This window comes from Orbicella franksi, chromosome 1, assembly GCF_964199315.1.
Source record: "Orbicella franksi chromosome 1, jaOrbFran1.1, whole genome shotgun sequence".
Taxonomy (NCBI): Eukaryota; Metazoa; Cnidaria; class Anthozoa; order Scleractinia; family Merulinidae; genus Orbicella; species Orbicella franksi.
The window spans coordinates 15028005-15053415 of record NC_138145.1 but is presented as its reverse complement, the minus strand read 5'-3'; the positions used below and the strand labels follow the sequence as shown (position 1 = coordinate 15053415).

General features: G+C 39.3%; 1 protein-coding gene across 1 annotated transcript in view; it reads right to left on the bottom strand.

Moving 5' to 3' along the window:
* LOC145476414 (E3 ubiquitin-protein ligase rnf213-alpha-like) overlaps positions 1-25411 on the bottom strand; it is a 72995-nt gene that overhangs the window by 12409 nt on the left and 35175 nt on the right. The window contains exons 40-73 of the mRNA XM_081455380.1: positions 25101-25266; positions 24805-24875; positions 24318-24456; positions 23986-24093; positions 23208-23293; positions 22620-22811; positions 21351-21486; positions 20778-20993; positions 20515-20651; positions 19803-20299; positions 18857-19330; positions 18478-18650; positions 18022-18231; positions 14551-14753; positions 13499-13607; positions 13301-13401; positions 12839-13087; positions 11592-11703; positions 10878-11303; positions 9770-9889; positions 8922-9026; positions 7640-7696; positions 6587-6787; positions 5258-5336; positions 4570-4604; positions 4134-4237; positions 3894-4035; positions 3375-3549; positions 3176-3270; positions 2741-2798; positions 2224-2420; positions 1952-2093; positions 1194-1274; positions 552-738 (exon numbers count right to left, since the gene is read on the bottom strand). Coding sequence (XP_081311506.1) covers positions 552-738; positions 1194-1274; positions 1952-2093; positions 2224-2420; positions 2741-2798; positions 3176-3270; positions 3375-3549; positions 3894-4035; positions 4134-4237; positions 4570-4604; positions 5258-5336; positions 6587-6787; positions 7640-7696; positions 8922-9026; positions 9770-9889; positions 10878-11303; positions 11592-11703; positions 12839-13087; positions 13301-13401; positions 13499-13607; positions 14551-14753; positions 18022-18231; positions 18478-18650; positions 18857-19330; positions 19803-20299; positions 20515-20651; positions 20778-20993; positions 21351-21486; positions 22620-22811; positions 23208-23293; positions 23986-24093; positions 24318-24456; positions 24805-24875; positions 25101-25266 — 5583 coding nt within the window. The remainder of the gene's footprint in view (positions 1-551; positions 739-1193; positions 1275-1951; positions 2094-2223; positions 2421-2740; positions 2799-3175; positions 3271-3374; positions 3550-3893; positions 4036-4133; positions 4238-4569; positions 4605-5257; positions 5337-6586; positions 6788-7639; positions 7697-8921; positions 9027-9769; positions 9890-10877; positions 11304-11591; positions 11704-12838; positions 13088-13300; positions 13402-13498; positions 13608-14550; positions 14754-18021; positions 18232-18477; positions 18651-18856; positions 19331-19802; positions 20300-20514; positions 20652-20777; positions 20994-21350; positions 21487-22619; positions 22812-23207; positions 23294-23985; positions 24094-24317; positions 24457-24804; positions 24876-25100; positions 25267-25411) is intronic.

Below are 25411 nucleotides of genomic sequence, written 5' to 3'. Positions count from 1 at the left end.
AAGTTTCGGGAAACAGAATCGATTACAGCTGGCTCAATCCAGCATTTTTCCTGGCCCACGAAAGGAGAAACCGCTGACACAAGTGTCACCCAATGAATGACAGATAGAAACATGGCCATCAAGGACGTTCTTTTCTGCCCATCCTTACGGCTGCTGACGTAACTCATCGGATGCCACTCTATGTCATGCATCTAGTGCGGGCGCTTAGGAGAAAATATCAACAAGTAAAGGGCTAATGCATGTTAAATTAACTCTGTCACTAGACAGGCAATAAACACTTTAACCTCAGCTACATATCTTCATTTTTGATTTATTTGCCCTGAAAACAATGAAGCTTCAAGAAACAGTACAGTCTTTAATAAGCTTCGCCTACAACCTTCGCATTTGTGACATGAGTTTTTCTCTCTCACAACAGGAATTGAAAAGGTTAAAAAATATGTGAATGTGGGAAGATGCTGGGTGTATAAGTCTTCAGTTAATGCACCCCTCGACCTACAACTTAATTAAGCCCTTCCTTAATAAAACAAACTTTAAGATTAAATTTGATTTACCGTGCACTCCCGTTGGGACTCACAGCATTGCAGTATGTTTGCACAAGTTCATTGTGAACATTGACCAAGAAGAACAGTAATCCTTTGCAACAAACACCAGCCTCAGCACTGGCTGGTAGTAACACTGACACGGTAGAGCTCGTTTCGATCGACCGTGAGCACTGTTCTTTAGTGGGTGCAAAACGCCCTACAAATTTCAAGGTAAACATTTTTCACGGTGAATACACTGGTGAAGAAAAACCGCTTATACCTAGTATTTTTCAATAATACGATTTACAGCGAATGTTAAAGCAGCGGCATGCTACGAAGATAACGTTGAAAATCGGTGCAAAACAATTAAGTTTGGTGCAAGCTAACACTATAGAGAGAGCAGTTGATTATAGCTAATACTCTAGCGAACAAAACCATTTCAGAAATGATGAGGAACATGTTGCATACTTAAGAACAATTAATAAAATTCAAAGAATGAAAAAAAGTAGGGACTGAAATGCAAGTACAATAATGCAATTAATTTTCTTTCCTCTACTGAGCATTTTTTTGTTGCTTGAAATTATTTCTTATTAATTCTAAGCAGTGTGATATTTCAGGGATTTTCACGTTATTGAAGTCAAACGAATGTCAACGAATTGGATAGGTTGTCACCTTGTGAACTCAAGTGGAAGCGAACTTGATCCCATGCAGCACTGAAACTTTGGAATAACTTTCTCACGTTCTCTTTCTGACCTGCGGAGTAAAAAATAAATGTAACTTCATGTCCGCCATAAAAACTGACCCATTGTCAATGAGAGTCTGCATGAAGGTGCTTGAATCTTCAATGTCAGTTGTCGTGGATTTCTCGGCTATCAATTAAGCTTGATAATTCAATTCTGATGGACGTTTTCGTGACATGGATTCTTGCTATCATAGGTTTTTGAGCAAAGGTTTTTCTCCTTTTGAAGATCCCAATTAAGTCCCAGAGTTTTACCAAAGTTTGAATAGTCATGAAGCTCAATCTATCAATTTTTGTTTTCTTAATTAAGCACCGGCGGATTTTTAGTCAAACTGTGGTAAGAGAATGGAGACCATACTCTTCATGTCAAATTATGATTAAAATGCATTAGCATCATGACCATGTATGACATGATGAAAAGGACCAGAAATAACTGTTGTAATTGTATGGAAATTTGGAGGATAATTTTGTCTAGATGTTTATAAACGTCTGTGCGTTATCACCCACTGAAAGGTTTGCATTGCATACATGCAAACTAGAACATACATGAACTGATCTCGGATTAAATGACCACGCGTTGAGAGAACATGTATGGGAGTGAAAAAGATTTCATGTACAATGTTTTTGCACCAGGTGTCACTCTACAAACCAGAGGCAAAAGCTTTACTCAGATACGGAAAAACAGTTGAACCTTTTGGGAATTCTTGCAGGAGCTCTCGTATCTTTAGTTGATTGGCTTTATCTCTGTCGATTCGTCGATGAAAGCGATCCGTCAATATTCTCAGTAAGGCCAATATGTCCGGCAGGTAACGAACTGCGCGAAGGCTGTATTCCTGTGACAAAGAAAATAAACCGTGTCTAAACACCGACAGACAGACACTCAAAAAAACAGTTACATTCTCCAATGATCAGTGTCCTTCAATCAAAGTGTTCTCGATTAATCAAATTACAAATAAACCGTACCTCAGCAAGGAACTTTCCAAGGACCTTGCAGGTGGCCATATTTGACTTAACGTCTTGGAACTGGCGAATGATGTGGTCAACTGTCACGCGTGTTCTGTACTTCCAAAACGCTGCATGTCCAGGATGGATATCTGCCGCTGCACGGGTAGGGGGAGGCGTATCCACCTCGTAGATCTCTCGCATGAGTGGATCATTCCCTGCAGTTACCAATAATGCAATTTTCACTCAAAACACACACGTTTAGAAATGGTCAGCTCTTTTTCGGAAAATAATGAAACAAAACAAAATAGGGTGGCTTGACCAAATTGCTTCATGCACATAAATGGAAGTGATGCAGGTAATGTACAGCTTAACGATTTTTGGCGTATGGCGGATATCACGTACTAAAATGTGTGGAATGCTCAAAAAATGACAACATGTGGGAACTGGCCGGAATGAGGGATAGAATTTTAATATCTAAAAGGCTCCTTAAATAAAGATTTTTCGCAGAAAGCCGGCATAAAGAGTTTGTCATTACCCAATCTCCTGTCGTTGACTGACAGACCATAGAAATCCTGCAAGCGTTCCTCTAGGTTCTGTGGATGGAAAAAAGGCGCTGTTATCCAAAACGTGTACTTAAATTAATCAATATTTAACTGCTACGAAAACATCATGTTCACATTGTTTCTACCTTAAGCTACTTTCGGTGCAATCCTGCAGTGCTGAACAAAACATTTTAGTGTACTGAACTCAGTCATAGGCTTAAATGTATTGAATAGCCTTTTCCTAAGCTTGGGAAAGTAAGGCAAATATGAGAAAGCCAGAATACTAAAAATAAAAACGACGAAACCTCACAAAGGGGAACGTGAATTACTTGACTTATTCCTCCTCCCAGAAAAACGAGCTTACAATAACCAGGCCAACAATAATGTACAACATACCATAAGATATAGTAAGAAAAATTCAATATTACCGTACAGATAGGTCTTGCAAACACATTTACAAACTCGTTTTCCCATTCTTTTCTTCCTACTTTTGTTGACCACTTTCCGTTATAATCAAGTTCTCCTTAAAGATATAAATACAATGGTTGAAACACAACATGGATTTGACATAACTGGTATCGACGTTCCAGTCTCATAATAAGAATAATAATTGACGTATGGACTTACTTGATGTTGATCGGCTCATAATCTCTGACAAAACAAGATGAATCAACAGCAACACTTCATCTTCGCTCCTTTCCAGGCTGGTAGATACGTTTCTTACATCATTGACAAGATGTTCCCAGAGAAATCTGCAAATGTCGCCTGCCGGAACCTCTGGATGCATCAGTTGACTTACGACCTTGTGGTGGAGAATGAATCGCAGTCGTGTATCTGAGTGTTTGATTCTTAAACATGAGTCATGCTTTTAAGTGTTTTACTTAACTACATAGATAAATACGAGGACCTCGAAACTGTGTCTTTCCTAGAAAACATTTCTGGAACGTTAATTGCGTTGCTCCCAATCAGAGATGAAACACAAAAAAGAAACGACAAAATATCCGAAATGTTTCGCCCTACGCAACCCTTTCAACCAGGTTGTTATCTTGTTAAAGTGAAGTCTAATGATGAACCATTTGGCCTAGACAAATCCATATTTTTAAACCTTATCTGTTTCTTAACCCTTGAATACATAAACAGTTTTACCTCGGGTTGTTGGTAGGCTCCGGCGAGCATGGCAGAATGGAGAATGACCCTCAGAAGGCTAACATTTGCGGGAGAAAGATCTCGTTCTGCAATTATTCGTTGGGGGTCTCCCAATATGTGCCCAGTGCTAGAACGGTCGTGTCTGACAAGTAATAAAAACATCACGTCGACTAAAGCTCCGTACATTTACGATATATTAACTCAAGTGACTTTTCAATAATTATTTACTTGAATGGTTACCTGCTTGCAAGCTTGTTATTTTGAACTAAGTTGTGATCTGTGCCTCCAATTGCTACCCCCGATTCACATGAGGGACAATCACGCGTCTCAGTTGGTTTACCGCACTATCAGAACAAAACGGTGAAAACTGTTAGATAAACTATTTTGCAGGGAAGGGTCCTGATACAAAAGGATAATTCGTTCAAGTATTGGTTTCTGAGGCTGATACGGCATATATACGGATTGATTACGGGGAATGAAATGGATACATGAATTAAAATACATGAAATGGATACGTAAATGTGATAGATCCAGCTTGAAGTAAGTTAATTTTAAATGAATGAATATAATTGCATATGCCATCGATTACTGATAAGAACATAACGAATTTTAGGGACATAACGAAGAAATTGAAGAACGATTGAGCGTGAATAAAGAAATAAAGTGTAATACTTACATCACCAACAAAGTATCGATGGCCTGCTGGGCATTCTAAAAACCAAAGACACAATTAAAACGTTTCTCTAGAGGTTGATAATATAAAATGTCAATCAGAGCGTCTACGACGAAACGAACAGGGTAAAGGGAAAAGGATTTCATCAAGATTTTGAATTGGTCTGCTAGGCATTCTAAAAAACGAAAACATAATTAGACCGTTTCTCAGTTTTTAGAGGTTGATAATACAGTCAATCAGAGCGTCCTAGACGAAACAAACAGGGTAAAGGCAAAAGGATTTCATCACGATTTGAAATTGATCAACCTCGTTGAAAACCATCTAATTTAATACGTTTTGTTGTCTTTCCAATTTATATCGAAGTGGTACAAAACCCTTTTTTACGAATAAGTGCGAATTGATAGAATAATGAGCGGATGGAAAGACGGAAAGTAAGCCACTGAGACAGACAAACAGACAAACAGACAAACAGACAAACAGACAAACAGACAAACAGACAGACAGACAAAGACAAAGTGGACAGCTGGACAGACAGACAGACAGACAGAGAAACGTTTCTCAGTCGTGTTATATCTGCTCACTTATGTTAGTAAATAGGGAACCATCGGGAAAAGTTCATTTCGTCCTTAATGAAGATCGGTTTCATGTTAACATCAATAATTGCTTTACGAGTGGATACCTTAATACTTACCATACCAGCTACCTCCTTCCGACATGGCTGAAATAGTCTCCCCAAAGCTGTCTTCTGGCATAGTCGGGAGAAAAGAATCCTTTAAAGGGTAAGTTATAATGTAGTCAGCACTATATAATCATTAATCGTAACAATTGCAATACTTTGTAAAATTTAGGAGGTCTATCCCTTGTGACTGTTTTCAAAGAAATTAACTTTACAGAAGTTTTTCCCGCTGTTCTCCATATTTTTAATTTTCATATTTAAAACTGACCGTTAAAAGCTATTTTTCAAATGGATCTTTTACTTTTTGTGAGAAATTGTAACGGTTATGATTAACTGGTACCAGAACATCGTGTAGTCTAATTCTGTCTGTGATCATACTTGTTATTAACAAATCGGACTCCCGCTTCGCGGTCGTCCGATTTTGTTAATCACTCTTATGATTACAGACCGAATTGGACTTCACTCAGTCCTGTTACCATTATTAATAATATTAGTTTCTTTGTGGAAACGTGATGAATTTCGTTTGATTTGATCCATAAAAATGGCAGAAGTGGGGGTCTCGTGGACGGTATGTCGACGTCAGAATTATTGTTAAATGGAAAGGGTGTGATGCGCGTCACTATGAACACTCGAAAGAAATGCTTAGGGGTGGACCATTTAACTTTTGAGGGGGTGGGTGGGTTGGTATGGGCATGATTTTTTTCAACTCTTTCATGCACCAGGAATGTTTTCTTTTTTTTATCGGGACGCGCTTATGTATTTTTTCTCCGTGAAGCATGCTTTTTTCGGCTCACTGAACACGCGTGAATTTTGTTTTGGCGGTGCTCGTGTGCTTGAAACTTTTTTGGTAGTACTATAGTATGCTTGCAAGATATATTTTCAAAATCACTCACCCCCCTCAAAAGTCAAACAGTCCACCCCTCAGTTCTGATTTATCCCTTGCCTTGAAGAATACAGCAAATCAGAAAGTTACACGCTGGCGTTCATTACGGTCGCATCTAGATTTTCCCGCCATAAGCCAAGCCAGCAGAGAGCGCTAAGGTATTTTCATTCAGGTCAGTTCAAATTTTGCGAGGAAATGTTCAAAAAATATTGACGATCCAAATTATTCTCTCGAATTCCGCTGTCTACAGTTTAAATCTTCGCAAAAGCCTGATATGAGAGAAGAAAAAAATAAATTCAGATTCTGAACTGCCAAATAGCACCGAAAACCGAAGAAGTCAGAGAAACAGCTTTGGATTGCAAGAACTTGTCACGTACATTTTGAAGCAATGTTTTGAAATAGGAATTCTGCAGTAGTATGTTAATTGTCATAACTTGTTACAGTTTCAATTTTCGACCTACCAGCATACTACTTGGAACAAGTATAATCGCCTTTAAAGGTTCCAGCAGCCCATCAAAATTGTTGCACTGGAGGACAGAGGTCACGTGAAACAAGATCTCCGGCAAAGCATTTTCTACCACGCTGTCGGTGTCTTGGAAGGAAAGGAACGGAAATCCCAGTCCCTGAGAGTTCTTCAAAATATCCTTAGCCAAATTTCGAGCCTACATAAAAACAGACATTTAATGTTAATAGCACAGATACAACGAATTTACCGAGGTGAGGACTATTCCTGATACTTCGTCACCCATCCCTACTGCGACCATAAGCCCGCGCACAAGCGCGTGTACATTTACAACGTCAAGAGATTTCCTTCAAGCTGAGCTCAACGGCGAAATAAATGGTTTCTCTCAAACGAGCACGGTGACCTACATTCTTTTTGCATAATTTTGGTGTACAAATTATCCTCTTTAAGTTAAAATTTAAAAAAAAAAATGGCGGAAGGAAAAAAGATGTAACTGAAAGTGTGCTTAAAATCGTTACTCGAGGGTGCAACTAAGACCTTCAAAAGGGTAAATTATATTACACTGTGCCATATGCCCGAGATTTTCTACCTATCAAATTTATTTTTCCAAGTATTACTTTACGTTCCAGCTACCGCAAAGGGTAACTTGAACCGTTGAAGTGTACCAGAACAGACATAAACGGGGTACGACTGGCCCATCATACCTCTTTTGCGAGAATGGTGATCTATCCGTTTTATTGTATTTTTCGAAACAGTGTTTTGTAGGGACATTCAGGCAGGGAAAGTTACAAAAAATCGTTCTACAACTTTCATTTCTGAGGAGTCACCATATATATTAGTAAAGAGGCTAACCTTGAGAGTTACGACTTGCAGTGGGCAAATGTAAACCAATTATGTTTGTTGCTTGTTGACTTGAGCATTTCCAGAAAATTATTGGGTCGAAATATACATTGTATTGATCGATATATACCCGGATTTCACTTAAATCTGTTAACATCTGAAACATAATGGCATCAAAGTTTATACTAACAGAATCGATAATGCGACTTACACTTGTGGACAGGAATCTGCCCCTTTTCAGAATGACATCTATTATCAGTGCACACCTCTGAAGAATATAAAACATCATATGACCATAAATAATACAACTGAAAATCATTGTCGATGACTGAAATGTTTGGTACCATTGCTGTTACCAATGAAATTCACTTTCGAAATCAGCATAAAAAAATAAAACGTAAAATAATAATTATTTTCCCAAAAACTGTGTATTTTACGTCGCGCAGTCTCCTATTATATATATGTATGCACGAAACGTCGCGACCGACGCCATCGATTACAAAGTATTAGTAATAACCTACCCTCAATACACCTTATTCCAAAATGGCCGCCATCTTAGTGTTCTTTTGTTTACTTGCAAATTAGCCCTAGTTGCCTCGTTTAAGGGAAATATTCTTTTGAATTTCGATTTTAAGAACAAGGCAACAAGGGCTAATTTGCAAGAAAACAAAAGAATATTAAAATGGTGGCCACTTTGGAATAAGGTGTATATATCAAAATTCTAACACGGCACCGAGGCTTTTTGCCAAACTTCTACATTTGGTCTTGTTTTCTTTGCATCAAGTCGTTTATGGGAATTACCAGACAAGAATCTTAGAGAATTTGCAATTTTGACAAGAAAGCATCGGGGCCACGTTAAAAATTTTGATATATCGATCATGGACTCTTCCCACGCTATTGTTCTTGTAGCAACTGTGCTGGAATGTAGTAATTCATCATAAGATTCGCAGCTTTCAACAGCGCACGTCTTCGGAAGACCAACACCTTCAATTTTGTGTTCAAGTCCTCGTTGCCGATACGGAATTTCAGGAACTGATAAACAAAAGTAAACTTATTTAACTCTGTTACGTCATGACATGGCTGAAGTATACGAATAATTTCTACAATTATACATTACAATTAATTAATTAATACATTATAATTTATACATTGTAATTATATAACAATAGTTTGTACAATAACTGAATTTGATATGCATTTCTAGCTGAGAATTTGGACACAAAGTTTCCTTTTCTGCAGTTTTAACTGTAAAGAGCTTGAGACATCACTACAAACGGTGATTTGCCCATACGTAAAACGACAACCATAGTGATGTAATGCCATCATGTCCCAATATCGATCACTGATATTTTTTAGCGGAATCGACCAAAATTCAGAGTGTGAAAACTTTGCAAGATGGCACATAATCAAGAAATTTGGCAAATAGATTTATTAACGAGGTAGGATCCTGCATGACCATACAAAAGGTACGAAATGAGAAAGACGCAACATACGTCACGCTGGCTTCGTGCCCACATTCCTTGTGGTACAGCGATCTCCCGGTATAAAGCCAGCAGTATCACGATGTCTTTGGCATGCCCTGGCAATTCACGTAAAGCCTGTAAACAACAACATATAAAGAAGTAATTATCGGATTCACTTCCTGCGGGAAATCTCAATTATGGTAATAAACATGTATTCTGTATTTAGTTGGAAAATCGACTTTCAGTGACATCACTTAAGAGCCAACGAGATACAACTCAACAGAGAACTTTTCAAAGACAACAACAACAGCAACAAACAACAGCCAACCATTTATTTGCCACAAAATATAAACTAAACAAAACAGTGAATAAAATTAACTTAATTAGGCAAAAAAAAAAAAAAAGAAAGAAAAGAAAAAAGAAAAAAAAACCACTCAGAACATAGTTAATTGAAGGGACTGGTTATGAATCCCGGCACGCATCAAAGGAGCAAACAAAGATGCCAAGATTTATGTTGGAAGGTCCACGACCGTGCACAATCTTTTGTTTTGCATTCATACAATATACATGAATTACGTTACCAAAACGTCTCTGTTGGTTAGCTCCTAAATCAGTAGTAAACAACTATTGTGTTTCTTGTACGGTCAAGGCCACAAAAGAGAACAAAAACATACAACAAAGAACTTTGTCGAGTTTCATAACCATTACCCTCTATTAACTATGCTCAGAATGATTAGAATAGACAAAGACTGCATTTACAGGTGTTATAGGATCGATTTCCGCCCCACAGCGGCTGGTAATCGAGCCTACAGGTGTTATTGCGATTTTAATACTGAAGCTAACTCGTCATTTCAAGAAAGCAAGGAGGGATGTTTTACCTCTAATGACGCGATAAGTTCGTCTGTGTTGCCACTTAAGATCGCTCTTGCCAAAGAATCTCTTACTTCCCGATAAAGAACTCCATACACCAAGAACCTGTCTAGAGTCATCCCATCATCCTGTTGAAAAATCGACAAAAGTCCTTCAATTATTTGAATTCGTGAATAATTGTGTTATATGATTCAATCAATAGTACTCTAGATAACTATCAGTTGTTTCTCTGAAGTTACTGAGACGACTCTCTACATTTTAACTGATTGAATTTAACACAAACGCTCTTTAAAGAAGCTGGTCACGTGGCCTGTAGGTAGGTAGGTAGGTAGGTAAGACTTTATTTTACGAGGGTAACATTTGACAGTATTAAAACTGATAACCTAATGGCGCTCAAAAATTAAAATTTTAGAAAAAGACAGAAATAGTACAATCGTAACAATATTAAAAATAATTAAAATAAAATAATTAAGCCTACATACATCGTAAAATATTTATAAAATGTGATTATTTACAAATTTTAAAAAAATTTACAGGAATAGTTTGCTAAGAATTTGATTATCTAAAATTATTTTAAAAAGGGAGCGCTTAAAATATTTTACACTGGTACTCTGTTTGATGTCCACACTTAATTTGTTCCATTCTTTCGTGGCTCGCACAGCAAACGCTCGACCCCCTTCAGTAATTCTCTTAAATCGCGGGCACATTAAGTTTATATTACAAAAACGGGTTGATCTATTATGAGTGTCAGAGTTTCTGATAAGTAAATCATTTATATATTCTGGGGTATTGTCATTCAGCCTTTTGTAGGTTAGAGCGCATCGATTTATATTTATATAATGACGTCCAAAATTTGCCTTGTATATGTAGCACGTGGGACTTTCATAGTTTTAAAATGCGGATATTAAGTTAATTTGTATGGCCCGAGGATGGTGAATATTACACCATAAGCTATATGACCTGTTAGGCAGGAGAAAACTTGGAAAAAAATAAAAACTGAAACACAACTTCGCCCGGCAATAGAGGGATTTTTATGTTTAAATGTTCAGATTAGTCGGTCCTAACCATGAAGTTTTTAATTTTGCTGTAACAGACACTTTGAAACAAGTGACTCGCCTCTCTCCGTTGGAATTCGGCGGGAACAATCCATGAAAGCTCTTCATTTTGAGAAATTGTGGCAATCGAGTGTCCCCCGTAACGTTTGACAAGCTGTTTCAGAAGATACAAAGCAGGCGACCTGGAGCGACCGGACATACACAGTGCCCTAACATTAGTGAAGAGCAAATCCAGGGCAATACGCGTTTCAGGCTTTTTCCACTTTTCGTCATCACCAACACAGCTAATGTACAGGTACTCAGCAGTCACGCCTAGAATATAACGCGCCTTTGCTACCGCTTCCAGCGAATCCACTTGCAGTTCTTCGAAACTTGTGAAGTCTTTATTCAGGATCTGAAGAGCGTCTTGGCATAACTTGGTTATTAGGCCAATGTTAATAGCAAGTTCGACGTTTGCGTTCCTGGAAAACGAACTGATCCACGAATTCTACAAATAAAAGGAACACATTTATGACGTGCTACGCAGTACCAATACACTCTTCTTGACAGCATTGGTAACTGTTGTCTAAAATTGAAAAAATACTCGGCAAAAATTTCCGTCATCACCCATTAAATTCTTGATCATGCACACCATCAAAAGATGAATGTACTCGATCCTTGAAAAGCGAAGGACGACCCGGGAACGGTAAATGGTTATTTTCTAATTTCCCAAAGCAGACATTTGTTAGTTATCAACTGCATGCCCGTCTTCAAATAAATATGACCTCTTACGTACCTCCATACACTGCACAGCGAGCAAACACACATTCAGAATATGAGGCACCTCTGATGACAGACCCTGAACTCCGTAAAGGTAACGCTCGAGGTGTTTCTTAGCTTTTCCGTCACTGAAAAGAAATTAAATGAGGACGATTACATACATTGCAAACGTAGCAATTTCAATATGTTCTTAAAACTGTACGCAACCACGATCTAGTCTCGTTCAGTTGTCATTAGGATCGGGGGAAGGTGAAAAAGAGGGACAAAATTTGAAATGGCTCCAAGTGATAGACAGAAAAGGTTACAGATAAGAGGTAAGTACTTTGGCAAGAGGCAAGAGGCGAGAGGCGAGAGGCGAGAGGCGAGAGGCGAGAGGCGAGAGGCGAGAGGCGAGAGGCGAGAGGCGAGAGTCAGGAGTCAGGAGTCAGGAGTCAGGAGTCAGGAGTCAGGAGTCAGGAGTCAGGAGTCAGGAGTCAGGAGTCAGGAGGCAGGAGGCAGGAGGCAGGAGGCAGGAGGCAGGAGGCAGGAGGCAGGAGGCAGGAGGCAGGAGGCAAGAGGCAAGAGACAAGAGGCAAGAGGCAAGAGGCAAGAGGCAAAAGGCAAAAGGCAAGAGGCCCAGTGGGCAACGGTTAGTACTCTGATATAAAGATGTTGTTGAATTCCGGATCGGGAGGTCCGGGATGGAGCCTTTGCCAGAGTCATCGAGTTGTCTTCTTTGCGACAAACACTTTTCTCTCGCACTGCCTCTATCCACCTTGGTGTATAGTAGTAGTAGCAGTAGCAGTTGCAGTAGCAGTTGCAGTAGCAGTAGCAGTAGCAGTAGCAGTAGCAGTAGCAGTAGCAGTAGCAGTAGCAGTAGCAGCAGCAGTAGCAGCAGCAGCAGTAGCAGTAGCAGTAGCAGTAGCAGCAGTAGCAGTAGCAGCAGCAGCAGCAGCAGCAATAGTAGTAGCAGTAGCGGTAGCAGTAGCAGTAGCAGTTGCAGTAGTAGTATTAAGCAATCTCTCGATACCGAGTAGGATGTCTACTTGGTAGTGTTCAGTTTATGACTTATGAGTTCGTTGATAAGTGAGCAGATCGATTCTCGAACGGCAGATTCGCAGACAGATTGGCAGCCTGCTTCCTCTCTTTTCTCGCTGACCGGAGTCTCTCACGGAGTTCTTTCCTCTGTTGCTCACTGTTGCTCACTGGGAGCCGGAACACTTGAAACATTGTTCTAATTTAAACGTCTACTGCAGTAAGACATACAAACCAAGGTAGACTTACTTGGAGTTAATGAGTTGCTGCAAGAGAAATGATCTCACTACCGGGCTGCTGTCCATTCCGAACTCAGGGAATGGCGAAAATTCTTTTGTTTCATAAGTAGACTGCGATCCTGTAACAAATCGCATGAGCATTTCAAACACATCCGGATCCAACTCATGCACGTCTCTCCCAAAGCAAAACACTGACACTATCTCCATGAAGAAAGCGTTGCAACGTTGAAGGAATTCATTATGATCTTCAGGCTTGTCTCTGCAGACAAAGCCAATAATTCATCATTAAAAGGGTAATCACGTATAAGGTATTATATCGAAAATAGATCTGCACAAAACATGGTTGGGTTTGTGGTAGAATGTTAATGAAAGAGCAAGCAAATAATTGCTCTTGGTACAAATCTATTGATGGATAAAAATAAGAAGTGTTCCAAACCTTAATATCTCCATAATTTATAAATCATCAACTTACGCCTGTGATCTTGGAATCGAATCCTCGCTGCATCTCACTAAAAACCGTTCAACAATAATGAGCGAATCGATCTTTGAAAAGTCCGTCCACTCACCAAGGGCCTGCAAAAAAGGTCGAATGTTCATATGAGTTTAAAATACAACACAGAAATACACCATTTTCTATACCCGGCTTTAATTCTTACGTTCCAGTTCTTACCTTCCAAAGTGTTAACGTGTTCTGCAAATCTTGGGGATCCATTTCATCTTGGTATGGATACACTTGCTCAATAAACATTCTCACCGCACTTAGACGCTGCCACATGGATCTGAAAATGGAAACGTTAGTAAATCAAAATCAAAATTCGTACGACGTCACCGGACTTGAGAACTTTTAAAGGACCAATCAAACCATCAGTGACCTTTAAAAATTAGACATACTTTACATCTACCTCGTTTTTTAACGTGAAAGTCTCCATAGTTAATCAACGAGATCTTGTAAAATGATGTTACTTTGCTAACTTAGAGTCCTTGGGTTTGTTAGGTTTTAGCAATAATTTTATTCAAGAGGATATTCGACTCAAGGGTATTCTAATTCGTAGCTTTCAAAACCTCGACAAATGCAGCATTTTTATGATGTTCGCTCCTTATCTCAGAGCTGATCAGCGATGTTCACACCGATTTGGAGTCTCACAGGATGGTTATTACAGTGCTAAACATCATCAAATTTGATAAAAATAGCCATTAATACTTCTTAATTTATTAACTTAAGTCTAATTTGAAATTCGAAAACGTTACTGTGTCGCTCCTGATAATAACAGTTTAGCACAACCCACTGACCGATCTATCAGACAAGGAAAAAAAAAATTCAGTTCACAAACTTCACGGAAATGCGAAGTTGTTGCTATGTAAAAAATAGTCTCCATTTGGTGCGAACATGAGCGCGCGAAAATGCGCTCGGATATTTGATCACGGATATTATCTGTTCCGAAAAGCGAACAGTCTTCCGAGAACGAAGCTTGAGGAAAACTGTGAGCTGTGAGTCAAATAGAGGCCATTGTGTTTATTATTCGTTTGAATATTTTTCGCAGCAGGCGACACATACATATTCAGTCACGTGACACGTTTAGACCAATCGAGTGCGGTGGGTTATCATTTTAAATATCGACCAGCTCCTGTTGATCTATCGGTAATTCAGAGTCAGAGTTATGCTTATTACTGTTGCTCCATGACTGACTCGTTCACTGAAACATCACATATATGAAGTCATACCTGCACTGTGTAATGATTGACTCGGTTTTTTCCCCAATTCGCGCCTCGCCTCCTGTAGAGCTCTTACTGGTCATTTCTTCTACTGGTATTTTCACTGACAAAACTAGGTCACACCATGCCTGCCTTCGTGACATGTCCTTGACATCTTCTTCACTAGGCTCCATACGCTCCAAGCACATTTGTAAGGCTATTGCATCAATAGTCTGTGTAAAGAAAGAAGTTTCTCATTTAAAGTGCACCTAACCCCCCCATTTTTTTCCCCTAAAACGAATCTATTTGTTATTTGAAATAGTTCTGCGAAAAAATTTTTGGATTCCGTTAAATCCTCAATTTTCTGTGCCCCGACGAAATCTCGACAATAGCTCCAAAACACCGCCATTTTGTTTCACGACCGAGTTTGAGGAGAATGGGTCCTGCGGCTCTTGTGACGTCTACCCAGGAAGGTTGAATATCTCACGTCCTCTCATTTCCTTCAGGATGGTGCAATACACATTCGAAAAGTGCGCAGAAACGCCTTCCAGAGGTGCTATCGGCTGTTGCAGCCATATTCCAGATTTCAAGAAAGATATACTGTACAATTTACTGACGATGATCGGCTAATGGTGCAATAAAGACGTAAACGATGGTTGATTTTGTCGAACTGAAACAAGCGAGCTGAATCTGTGAGAACCATTGAAGAACTCTCACTGGAATTTGTTCCGCAGACTTTCGAACGCTATTTTCATAAATTTTCTGCTTAAAGCTAACCAGCAATTTGTAGAAATACTACCGACAACCTATATCTTCCAATCCCGCAGTATTTATAACATAACCAGCAAAGTTGTGTGATCCGATCATGATCAAGAAGCGTTATACTGATATGTAAATAGATCGCAACTGTACGCCGCTAACCAACACTTATTTCTCTTTCGATTTAGATGAAAGTCGAAGATTAATCCTTTAGAATTAGATGATAACAAAATTGTTAGACTCACAGAGTATATCGAAGGTTTGGAAATCAGCAGTGCGACAAAGATTCTGTGCAATAGCGTCGAAAATATGACCGCGTAACATTATCTGCGGACCGCTTAGGGAACATATCCTTTTCGCTTATCCGACGAATTTCACTGCAAACTTTGAGAACAATTTACATTGGTTATTTGGAGTTACGACTTAAAACGTGTGACAATGTGAAATCGGTAATTGTATGAAATGTTTCCTTCCGCCTTGCTTCCCGCAGCTTCAAAAATACAGGTCCAAACAATACGATTTTCAATCGATCGAAGCCAATGTTTTGGAGGTCATCAAGTCTCGAAAACTGCAACACGTACGTTGCTCTTATAAACATGAAGCATTCAACTGAAAGTAAAACACAACCTGGATTTAACAGAACAATCACACCTTGACAAAATGCATTCTCGCTAAGGACAAATGTAAATGGGCTATAAACACGCTTGGGAATCTTATGTTTAGTTGACGAAATTACTGTCCAAAGCAGTCCTTGAGTTTTCTTTCTTGCTTTTCGTTTGCATGCTCCTCCACTTCGTATCTAGCTTTCCATTCCTAATATACAAGCAGCTCGTCCGCAAAGAAGTCTTCCCCTTCGTCGCTTGAAATATTGTAAATTGCTCTCAAAGCTCTAAGCAGTGCGTTCACAGTTGTCGAATGTTCTCGATCGAAGTTTATTTCGGAGTCTTCCGAATCGAAACTTAACTCTGACTCCAGTGACGAAAAAGAAATTATTCTGAGACAAAACTTGGACGTTTTAGTCCCAAAATATATCGGAACGATTAGTTTTGTGTTCCATTTTCTCGAGCAAATACAGAGAGTTGACTGAGGCGCTGTTGTGTTTGGTTCCTGGGTAGACGTCATCAGGTACCGCCGCCCCAGACTCCCTAAAACGTGGTCGTGAAACACTTCAAGCGCGACTTTGAAAGGGCATAGAAAATCGAGGATTCAACCAAATTCAAAAATTTCTTCGCCCAAATGCTTCAAATAAAGTCTAGATTCGATTTAGCGAAAAACAAATTTTGGGGTTAGGTGCACTTTAAGGTCATTCCACTGAAATAGAACTTGCACTGAGATTTTTGTCAAACTTTGCCTATTGATTGTTTATATTATAGGAACTTAAATTTTGAAATAAAAATGAGGGGTCACCATGTTCGTTTAGGAGCAACAGCACCTTGTCTGTACCCAATAAATCCTTATAATAGCACCATGATTATAGCCACGATTGCTTGCTAAATTCACGTTTCCGACGAATGTTTCTTGTCTCACACTGAGAATTGGTCCATATTTATTTTACATAGAGAAATTTATTACTCAATTCAAAACAACAGAAAAAAAAAACAAAAAAAACAAAAAAAACTGATAGGTCACCGTACTCGTTTTCGAGGAAAGGAAAAAGGAAAGGAAAAAACCGCCATTTCTTAATGCGAGCGCGCTAATCACCTGTGAAATTATGCGCAGTAGGGATGCGCAGTACAATACTGGGGAATGACCTTAACCTTATTTATGGTATAGAAATTTTGTTGATAGAGCAGTTTTCACTTGTAAAATAATTGGCATTTGCTTTGGTTTTGCATTACCACGCCAAGTAATTGCCTTAAAAAAAACTCGCGCCACTATGTCATTCAATAGGTCATATTCGTTTTGTCGGAATTAAACTGGAACTAGCTTGCCGTGGAGGCTCACGCGGGGGAATATCATTCAAAAGAGATTAATGTTATTTGCATTTGAAAACACTCCTCGCATCAGCCTCAGTCGCAAGCTACAATAAGCGACATAAGTAGCTGAGACACTTTTAGAAAATGATGCTTTTCGATATTTAGCCTCTTGTTCTATTGTACCTGCATCTAGCGTTAGTTCTCTGATATTCGCAGGCCCCGGCCCTAATTCAATGTTGTTTAGGCGCTGTAGTCTGTGCAGTCTTATAAATAGAAAAATCAACACTGTTTGATTGGGGGAAAAGAAGCGGGGGGGGGGGGGGGGGCAATGTTTCGAAGACGATCGAAAATCGAATTTTTCTGCGAAGCGTCTCAACATTTTTGTCGCTCATTGTAGTTTCAGTGAAATACCGAGAATACGAATATGGTTCTCGCTCGGACATATTTTCCCGACCTTGCGTCGGCTAATTTTATTTGTTTTGGGTTTTGAATGGTTTACTGTATTGTCTGACTTTCATTTTGGCTTTACAAAAACTCAATTCATTCTTAATTGGAAACTGCTCTACCTCCTTTTTAGGTAGCAAAGTTTAGTTGATGTATTTATCTCACAAAGTAGGCTTGCAGGCGACGTCTAAAGAAGTATTTGGCTGCGATTGCTGTTTGGGCCTGGTTCACGAATGACGTATCTTCCTATAGCTGAAATTCCATCGTCGCTCGTCGAGCTTATTTACATGTTGCTAACTAGATGCTGAAAATTCAAGCCTATATCATTTCTTTTATACATTCTAAGCTCTTGTTTAATAGTGGCGGATGAAGTACAACTCACCATTTCGTTTTCATCCCACGAGAATGTCTCTAGAAGGTCTTGTACAATATCAGATTTGGTTTGCAGTAAGAGTGATAAACAGTTGAGTCGCCGCTGAATGCGGGAATGTGCTACATGAACCAGTGCCAAATCCATAACGAAGTTTTCGCCTGGTGACTGGGCTGAGAGATGAATCTCTTTTGCAGCGGCTGTAATCGCTCTTTGAACAACCTAAATAACGGCAAGGATTATACGATTGTTACTTTGACGATACAAAAATACACCTTTTTTGCTTGTTTATACTGATAACCTCAAAAATAGAGCTACTATAGCATACTATATATACCGATACATACTACATGCATACTACAGCTACTATAGGGGTTCGCTTCTTCATTTATCGAGGACGAAATAGTGAGATGATAAAATGTGATAATTTAATTATCAAAATGCAATCCAATTCAACCCCGGCATTACCTCAACCTCCTCCTCAGAACCAGGTTTGTAAACCATGTGTGTAAAGTCGTGCAAATAGCAAGCTGCTACCGTCTTTTCTCCTCCCTCATTAATGGCTTCTGAAACAACTGAATTGACTTCTGAATTGTTCAGCAACCTCCGTAAACAATCCGTAACGTTTTCATTGGAATTGGCTGAAAATATGTGAAAAAAAAAAAAAAATAAACTATTGAAAAAGCGGAATTATTTGTGCCGTATAAAAGACTTGAGACCATGCAATTTTGTTACTCTCATGTTGTAGTGTTAAAACTAGAACTTGTAGTGTTAAAACAGCGCTTAACGGAGAGTAGGTACATTCAGCAAAGTGTTAAGATATAATTAGCACATTCATTGTACTCACCTGCGATACTTCTGGCCTCTCGATACAGCTCATCAATGCGCTCTTTGAGTAGCCAGGAAAAGGGAAACTTGTTTTGAAAGGCAAGCAAATCATATCCCGATTTTGAGACCGGAACCTTGCTGCGGACTACTGAGATATCCCCTTCTTGAGACATAAAGGACTCAAAACTAAGCTCGCTAAGGGAACTGTCTCCAAAGATTTTCAACCATAAGTTGAACACCCAAGTGTCTCCACTCGCAGCCAGTTCAAGATTTCCATCGCGATCAACGTATGCTATGACTTCAGCCAGGATGGGAGCCACAAAAGACTGGAAGCGACGCCACAGTGCTTTCTTGAACGTTCCAGTTTCGTTCACAGTTCGATGCAAGGCCTCCACTTGCAGCCAGTCATTCCCTTGATTCGGTGCTCGCTGATCTTTTTCTTGCAACAGCTTATGGAGACGCTGTGCAAGTACCAACTGGAAACTGCCCTCGCCTGTTCAAAAGTCCGGAGTAATTAAATTGGTCAATCAAATAATTCAGTTGATGTAATTTGGAGGGCAATAGAGGGATTCGGCTAACGTGTTAACATCCTCGTTGCCACCCAATTTGAATCCTGTGATGACTCATGTGGGAGGCTACAATTGTGCAATTTGTCACACGCAACTGATTACCATGGAGTATATCTACAAACAGAACAACTAAAACCTCCAAATGAATCATGACATGATCTGAATTGGGTGGCAAGAAGGATGTATACCGTACCCGAAGATCCAAAAGTTTCTTATTATAAATAGCATCTCCAGTTACCCGCTAGGCTGACACTGACCCAGTTTACTGCTTATTTATTTTTTCTTTAGTTATAAATAATATCTAAACCAATCGCGATCGTTTCCACAACAGTAGCAGCAACAGTAGCAGCCATACACATTATAGATCTAATAAAAGACATTGTACATAATTCTCACCAGTTTCCTTCTTCCGAGTAAGTAACTTTAGCAGCAGCTCAATTCTTTGGGTTGCTCTTCCAAGAGTAGTTTCATCATCTTCTATTCTGCTCGCTGCCTCCTGTACGCAACTTGAAAGCATTTGGCTCACGCTTAGATTATGTTCCGTCTTGTGGAGAGCACTCTCGAAAATTTCACTGACTGAACGGCCGACTAATGCTTCAATTGCGGGCATCTCTTCGCTTGGCGGACACAGCTCGTCGATGTGCACGGACAGCCAATCTTCACTTTGCACGCCAACAAAATCAGAACAACCACCTGCCACTCTAGACAGCTGCACAATCATCAAGATGTGACTATGAACAGTGGAATCAGGGTCCAGTTCTTTCTCCATTTCCCGACACTCTTCGATGAGTAGATGACGAGAGCATGCTACGAGGTCTAAGTTATGGTCCGCGGAATCACATTGCACAATTAACAGGCTCTCCTCTCCTCCAAGCCTTGCCCAAAAGTCTCTCCTATAATGCAAGAGAATGAACAAATTTCAATTTGTTTGTATTCTTAAATTGTCGATTCATTCAAGTTACCTTATTGGAACCTTTCTGCGGTAAATATCTGGGAGTAAGAAACTGACAATTCCACGTATATTTTGTTACTTGTAACTAGAGAATAGAGTAATTATTACAATGTATTACTATTACAATGGCAATTTAAAAACACGTAAATGTATTACCCTATGCAGTTACAGAATTGCTGTTCAGTTTGGAACTGCTGCAATGAGATACACTTTACGCAGCTTGTTGGAAGGTGAACAACCTCAGCTATGTCGCGAATGTCTCGATCAGACAGGAGACGTGAATGAGTTGAAATCTGGGAAAATAAACATAAAGCCAATCTCTAGTTTACGGAACAATGTGTCATTTAAATCAGATAGCAAATCAGTTGTACACACTGGAAATTTAGTATCACTGATGTAATAACCTTAAACACTCTTACCTGTGCACGAAGCGCTATTTTAGGGTTGCTTGTGGCACGTGACTTAACATCGCTCAGTGTTTTATCTAGAAAGTTAGCCAGGCTTGAGTGTTCCTGTTCGCGAAAATAAGTGGTCCATAAACTGCTTGCTTGGGACCTCAGGCGGCTCTTGCGAAGACGGGTCACCGAGTCGGGGGTCGCACATTGAAGCAAACGTTCCTGGCAGTGTTTCAGTACCTGAAAGGGAGGCGTAACGGATTTGGTTCAGATAGATATACATGTGTAGCATTAGTGACAGTAGCACAACATTAGTGACAGTACAGTGGCACATCGCAGTTCATTATGTCCTATTGATATGTATACCAAAAGACGATGACACCATCGCTTCTACAGCCACCGCAACCGCAACCACCATTACCACTACCACCCTCACCACCACCACCACCACCAACAACAAAAACAACGATTGTGACAACGAAAATAAGGAAAAACCTTTATGCCAATACATCATGAATATCAGTCCATTGGAGACACACGGCACATACATAAGTACAGAGTACATGTGATCTCTTTATAGTTCGGGGTTCGACTTACATTTTCTTTCCAAGACTCTCTGTCCTCGTCTGACAAAACTGACCCGTCATCGTGAAGTTCAGCACAAACTTGCAAAACCACAGCCGGAACTGAGTCTTGGTGGTAACCGATGAAAGCGTCTCCTTTTGCAAATGTTCTTTAAACCCGAGAAGGTGGAAATAAGATTGATGACAGTGACAAATAGAATTGCGACTAAATTAAAAACGTTGCCCAGAAAACGAAGTAAAAGCAAGAGATCATCCATATAATAAGTAATGCAGGCCAACAACGCTCCTGTTGGTAGGCTGAAAATTTCCGACACAAACACATAAGAACTTTGTTAACTTTAACCAGGTGTACTTCATAGTTTATGTGCAATAAGCCATTTCGAAGTAACTTGTTACCTCTTTGTCGAAACGAGTCTTTGTGCGAAACCATTCTTATGACTAAATTGTGTTACCCTGCAAGGTTAATTTTCATGTGATATATCAAACACGAAAGACTATGTTTGATCACGTTTCCCAACATCAAGAAGTGGGTTCAAAATACGACGCGCAGCGGAGTATTTTTGACGAACTTAGATGGTTTGAAAATGTTGTCAAACACGGTCTTGAGTGTTTGATATATCTTTTCAATTGAAACTAAAACTAAGGGGAAAACGGAGAAACAAAATCGCCAATGAATCTCCGCGAATTAAGATCAGATATTGTCATGTTTTCCTTTGATTAAATTATTTTGATGAATTATTGAGAAGCAATGTTGGTTTCAAATGTAGGTTGATCGAGGACTCGATTTGAAACAGGGCCATAAGAAAACTCAGAAATTTCCCTGTTTTACAAACTTTATGAACTGGTTTTAAATCGATGAGGTATTTAGTCTATTAAGTTTCTGAACTAGAACACGACAATGCATAGGTATGTGCAAAAAATTAGTTTCCAGCTGCCATTCGTTTGATTTTGGTCAACAATAAGTGCAGATAACCTAAATTTCAAAGTGTCAGTCAATCAATACTGAAAAGTCATTAAACTTACTCGTTTCCTAAGAAATTCGAAACAGGATTTCACTGGGCGCTAAGAAGTTTCATTTGTCAATAAATGAAATGTCTTCTGAGCTCATATAGTAAAAAGTGTTTGCCACCTCGTTACGCCTGTCAGCCACTTTACATGTATGTTTAACCAGACGTTTTTTTTTTATACCGTTAACGTTTCATAGATCACAGGCACAGTTAAGTTTGGTTGATACACAAGAATAGGACAGATTGACATCAGAAAGCGCACGTTTTCTAGTTACCTCTTCTTAGTTTCGTGGGTTGGCTGGAAAATGTCGGCAAAGTCTTCAACCCATGCGTTTAACTCCCTGGACAGTTGCTCCTGAGCATCTGTGAGACCAGACGACATTGCAAGGAAATGTTTCTCTAGGCGGTTAATCAGCGGAATGGGAAACTTGTTGTAAACCACGTCCTTTTCGGCGATGACAATCAGTCTGTTGAAAAGTTAGTAGCAATTGTTAAATTCAATTTAAGTCCAGGAGGGTAAACGTTCAGTGGCAGGATGTAAGTGAACCATTAACAGCTGTCCGGCGATATTTGAGCTATTATTTACGATTCAGCCCTAACTTAAACCCAACTGAAAGCCATATCTGGTTAGCTGCGGTCATATTAAGATCCCTGCACTAATTTTAGTCTGAAATAGGGTGTAGAAAATCACAGATTTCAATCTGATATAGGGTACAGGTTTCAAGGTTCGGGCCGAACACCCCCACCAAAAACTTTTGGGAGTATCCTGGCCCCGGGGTTGAATTGCCATAGACTAACTTTTTGTCTTCCGCAAAATTGTTAAAATGATTGTTTAATGATATTTAAGAAAACAGAATGGCTACCTGAAATCTTTGTGAACGCGACACTTGACTCGGTGATTACCAAGTCCCAGATCGACATATTTTTCTCCTCCAAAAGTCACGTAATACTAGAAGGCAAGAGTCGCATAACAATTAAAGTTTCAAATAACAATTTTACAATAACTGTTAAATTTCTTGAACGCTCACTGGCTAAATTGTATCATCAATAGGAGTACGGACACACAGTTGACGTTATCACGCGTGAATCTTGAAAATTTCGCCAAAAAAAAAAACTTTTGATGACCTTTATTTCAAATTGGATTCAACCGTTAGGCGAAAAATACGTATTAGCCAATGTTTGACGTGGAACTCCATGAATTAAACCTGTCTAGTTTGCTGTAAGTGTTCAAAGTACAGCTGATCTGATTCGAGTGGTTTGAATCTACAATATACAGTAACACAAGTAATTCACCGAGTTTTATAAATTTCTGAATGGAATTCTCTGATAAAGGTTGTTTATAGAATTTCCGCTGAATTTTAGTCCCGAAGTTTATGATATCGTGAGTTTCGGAATCATTTTGCCCCCAAAAACAAGAATTCAGGTTCTATCGCATTTTTAACTAGCTTTTCTTTCGTCGGAAATCTACAGTTGATTACTGATTTAAGCTTCTGTTCTTTCGGAAGACAAATAGAAGTCAGCTTTTTATTCGTATGTCCTCTCATTGACGATGAGCTGCATGATAACGTTGTCAAAGTAGCTGTGTATTCACCAGGCGTAACCTACAGTATTCGCCATTGCCGTGAGCTTAACAAGACTGACCTGATTTAGCGCGTCGTAGAGGCTTTCATAGAGGTTTTCGAGGTTTAACAAAATTACTGTTCTCCCGGTTTCCATACAGATCTTGACACGGTTGATGTTGCGGCAAACCTATGGATTTTACAGTTACAGATTGAAAAATGACGCCTCCCTTATACGGCGTAGAAATGAACAAATGACCGAAGGAACGAACGAACATAAAGGCAAAACGAAATACAAAGAGAGGCAGGCAGGCAGGCAGACAGACAGACAGACAGACAGACAGACAGATAGACAGACAGACAGACAGAAATACAGACATTATAATGTCAAAATGCGTGAAAACAACATTTCACCTGGGTAAATAACTGATCTTTTGGGAAACCACTACCAAAAATAACATACGGTTCTTCAGAGTCTTCTTCTAACAAAATCTGTTTTACTCTTGGTAGCGCTGCAAAGTTCTCAGTCATGATCAGCAGGTAGCGCCCTTCTCTGCAAAAGGAACAAAAATATGAAATTAGAACAAAGTTGGTAACGACTGGAGAAAATTACAGGCTTCTTTCCAGTAAAAAAAGTTATTTCTGACTGAAAAGTGATGGAAAAAGCCATATGAACCTCCGATTCGTCGAGTTAACTTTTCAGTTTTGTAACCCAAATTCAGTTTTTTGAGTAGCTGATTCGAAACGCGTAATTCCTTTTTCACCTGAGAGTATTAAAGGGAAAAACAATTTATCGAGTTTCACAGTTTCTTCCAGCTTATCAGATAAAACAAACACTAACAAGGCTAAAGCGATGTATACGTATTCGTACAAACTTAAAAAAACAGTATTGAGACCCTACCCCATGGCGCTTTTTCGATCCAGACTTGCTCGAATAAGGTCTACACTATCCAGGCCCCGGCGTTCTTCTTCCTGTCAATAATTAAGATGTTGGTACAAAGATGACAAGAATCATTATTTGTGATGCTAATTTGTTAGATGAACAGCGTGAGACAACATAATCAATGGAAAATAGCACTCATCATATGAAAGAACTGACTTCCTCTTTGAAGGACTGAACTAACAATACTGAGAAGTGAAAGTTATGTTAGTGTTCTAGTGCTCGTTTTTTTTCACGCATATTCTCAAATATTTTACCTGGTAATATTCATACGGGAATCCAACATGCCCCATGATGATCTTAACAGGGTCGAAGCCATCTTCCAATAAACCACTGAAATTACGTTTAATCACGTGTTCGAGCTCTTCCCAGTTGGGTCGGCGTTTCTGTTCTCTTGCGACGTGGACGACCATCTTAAGAAGACTGGGTAATAGCAGAAATTGTCAATTAGGTATTATAACAAAACTCTGATTAATAAATAAAAAGAAATCGATCTAATGACAATGTCACATGAACATGCTGAGAGCCCAAGACGGAATATGTAGTCTGTAATTTTAAGGAAAAAAAA